The following is a 3,654-nucleotide window of genomic DNA, read 5'->3' as shown; positions in this document are numbered from 1 at the left end:
TACTTCAAGCAGTTCTTTGTGGTATGAATTGGCTTACTCAGAGGCCAAAGGAAGAATCAAGAAGCGTGACAGGATATGGCAAATTGGGTTCGGATCAGGATTCAAGTGCAACAGTGCTGTTTGGCGAGCGCTGAGGGCAATCGATCCTGCCATGGAGAAGAACCCCTGGACGGATGAAATTGATGAATTTCCTGTGCAAGTCCCTAAAGTGGCACCCATCGTTTATTGAAATGCGCGAACATTTCTACCATCTACCATGCATGAACTTAATCTGTCAAAATCAAAAGGCTATTTGAGGCTTCGCTTCTGTGTCAAGGCTTTTCTCACTCTCCCGTCTTGTAATCCTTGATCAGTTCAATGAAAAGTTTCTACTTTTGTCTTAGCAAGAAATAAAAGTAGTTATTGGCTTATTGCCATTGATTCTAAGTGTAGTGTAGTTGAGCACTATACGTTCAAGAAAGAAGATAGAAAAGCTAATTTGCATTTGCTACTTTCATATGACTTGTACACATACGTAGAGACAGGGCGATTCCCCTGCCATGACAAAATTTCCATCTCATTGAAGCCTCAATGATGAAGAGACAGAGCTATTCCCTGTCACAAAGTTTCCTAAATTTGTAACCTATTTCTCTTAAAATTAATTAATCAAAATAATCTATCATCAAATTTTCAAACCCAAATTATAAATTTTGAAAAAAACAATTGATCACACTCTCCTTATAAACTTGAGATGAATTATGGACTGCAACGTCAATATTTAACAATAGCCGCTGTTTATACATTATATATAAACTAAAATTTAAATGCCTTAGTATAACTAAATTATCGGTCAAAGTTGAATTAGATCAATGAAATTGTTGTCAATATAATTAGTATCAAATAACCTTAATTCCCTCATATATCGTTAAATATATCAATGTTGCTTAATGAAGAATTGGATATTATAGGTGGTGCATTGTATATATGGGTTCTTGGAATCATTTAGCCTCTCGTCATCTGTCTTTCTTCTTTTCTTCTTTTTCATATCTTCGGAGCCTATACAAAATGAAGTTTTGAACATTAAAAAATCCAACTACAGGTGTACCTCTCTTTTTAATTTCATTTCTATGTAATAATAGTTTATGATAAATTTCATTTCTATGCCATTATGGCATTGGTACCGCCATTTCATAAGGTTTCTTATATGGGTATTAAAAGCAACAATCAATTTAGAAGCGAAACATTGCTGGACTGCAGCTATAACACAAGTAAATACATAATACTGGCATGATTTGATGCCTTATTTGGGTAATTACTCTAATAATGATCAATTTACTCAAAAGTAATGGCTTAAATATTTCTTGTTTGGAATGAGTAATTAAGGTGAGAATGGCTACGAGATAAGAGAAGTAATTAGTCTTCATGGCCCAGGGACCAGGGCTAGCTCAATTAAATGGGAAAATTTTTGCCTTACTTGCCAGAGTTGCATTCATGTGGAGAGAGTTGCACTAAGCCATTGAGAAAAAGAACAAATAATGGAACAAGCAAAGCACTAACGGACAAAGGCTAGTAAAATGTACTGCTCATTGCAATTTATTATATGATCTAACGGGCCTTTTATAGGTTTACAAGAATAGCTAGCTTTCCTATTATACCTACTCAATAATTAAAATAATTATATGATAACAACTAAAGATAAAGCTAGAAACAAAACAATTTAAAAAACATCTTATCTCAGATATTTTCAAGTGAAAGATTTATTTGACTTTATTTAATAAAAAAAGTTAAAATATTTGAAATGTCTATATTTTTCAATTTACTTTTTTTTATTCAAAATTGTAATATTTTAATCTCTTTATTTTAAAAATTACTTCAATGTAGTCCCTTTCACATAAAATCATAATATTTTAATTTTTTTATTTTAAAAATTATTCTAATTTAATTTTTTTTATATTTTTTATTTAAATTAACCGTTATGGTATTAATATCAACGTTGAAATAACATTATATTTTGGATTTGGAATGCCACATGGCACATTAAGAGACTACCGCATGGCACATCAAGATTTTGGAGCCTTCTTTTTTGGAGATGAAGGCTTCAAAGGATTTTTATTATTAGGATTTTTAAGAGTGTAAAAATACTACAAAATGACGTAGTTTGAGGAAAGAAAGAACAAAAAAAAGAAAGAAAATGAGAGAAGAAAAGAAGAAATAAAACACAAGCAAATATAATTATTAATAAAGGCTTGGATGTGGTGATAAAGGTTTTGATATATTTGTTAAAAGTATTGGGTTTGAACGTGTCACGTGAATTTAAACTCAAAGTGTAACATGGTAATATCTTGTCACTTTTTTTACTGTTGGTGATGATGATGAGGAAGATAACTCAGACAATGAACCTGATCGGATTCAGGTTCAGCTTGGTAGAAGAAATAACATCATACCCAACTCTCTCTCCATCAAACTCAAACACGTTAAACTTGGTTTACATTACTTAGTTTCCAATGCGTCGCGTCTCTTGTCTGTGGCCCTTTTTGGCATCATATTAGCTCAGTTTCCAAAGTTTTCAATTGAAGATTTCATTCAGCTAAGCAGACACCATAGCTTCAATCACATGACAGTAATTATGTTCTCAGTTTCTCTTGTTTTCTCAGCTATCCTTTACTTCAAAAACCGCCCAAGAAAAGTTTACCTGGTGAACTTTGCATGTTACAAGCCTGAACCAGCTGAAATGTCTAGCAAAGAGCTTGTTCTGCAGGCATGCGCACGCACTGGGATATTCACTGAAGAAAGTTTAGCCTTCGAAAAGAAAATCTTAGAGAGGTCAGGGTTAGGTCAGAAAACATACTTTCCTAAAGCCTTAATGCAGGTTCCATTTTGCAAGGCTATGTCAAAGACAAGAAAGGAATCAGAGGCAGCTATATTTGGAGCAATCGATGAGCTGTTGGAGAAAACTGGAACGAAGCCTAGGGATATAGGAATTTTGTGGTGAATAGCAGGTTGTTCAATCGACTTCCATCTCTCTCGGCCGCCATTGTGAATCGATACAGGCTTAGAGAGAATATTTTGAGTTATAATCTTGGTGGGATGGGTTGCAGTGCTGGACTTATCTCTATTGAGGTTGCCAAACAACTCTTGCAAGTTTGCCAAATGCACAAAAGCTTTCTATTTCTTGATTTTTATTTATATATAAAAGCTTTCTGGATATCACTCCACTCATACAACCCAAACTAAATATGTTAAAGGAATATCAACATATTTTAGTTGGTACAGCTCTTTGATTTGATACTAATTACTATTACTGGAACAATCTCAACATTCTTTTCACAGGTGCACCCAAGGACTTATGCCCTGGTTGTCAGTACCGAAAACATCACTCACGGCTCGCATTTAGGCAACAATAGGGCAATGCTACTTGCGAACTGCCTATTCCGGATTGGTGGAGCTGCACTCCTTCTATCAAACCCATCGTCCGACCGCCATCGCTCGAAGTAGGAACTCGTTCAAATTTTTCGCACCCATGAAGGCGCCAACGACAGAAGTTACAGATGCATATTCGAACAAGAAGATGGAGAAGGCACAGTAGGCGTCACACTGTCCAAAGATCTCATGGCAGTTGCCGGAGAAGCCCTGAAAAGAAACATCACAACACTAGGGCCATTGGTTCTTCCCGTG

The 3,654-nt window shown here is 35.0% G+C and overlaps 1 protein-coding gene and 1 pseudogene across 1 annotated transcript in view; both read left to right on the top strand.

The window, feature by feature from the left end:
- Positions 1-265, top strand: part of LOC110421601 (3-ketoacyl-CoA synthase 11-like) — a 2,056-nt gene extending 1,791 nt beyond the window's left edge. Inside the window, exon 2 of the mRNA XM_021435217.2 lies at positions 1-265. This exon is cut by the window's left edge and continues 554 nt beyond it. Within this exon, the coding sequence (XP_021290892.1) occupies positions 1-229 (229 nt within the window). The 3' untranslated portion in view covers positions 230-265.
- Positions 266-2,593: 2,328 nt separating this feature from the next.
- On the top strand, positions 2,594-3,474 carry LOC149526872 (3-ketoacyl-CoA synthase 2 pseudogene; annotated as a pseudogene).
- Positions 3,475-3,654: the final 180 nt, after the last annotated feature.

The sequence above is a fragment of the Theobroma umbraticum genome, unplaced genomic scaffold (genome assembly GCF_002168275.2).
Source record: "Theobroma umbraticum cultivar Fairchild unplaced genomic scaffold, ASM216827v3 scaffold_130.0, whole genome shotgun sequence".
NCBI classification, from domain to species: Eukaryota; Viridiplantae; Streptophyta; class Magnoliopsida; order Malvales; family Malvaceae; genus Theobroma; species Theobroma umbraticum.
The sequence above is the reverse complement of the archived record's forward strand: the minus strand, read 5'-3'. Positions and strand labels throughout refer to the sequence as shown.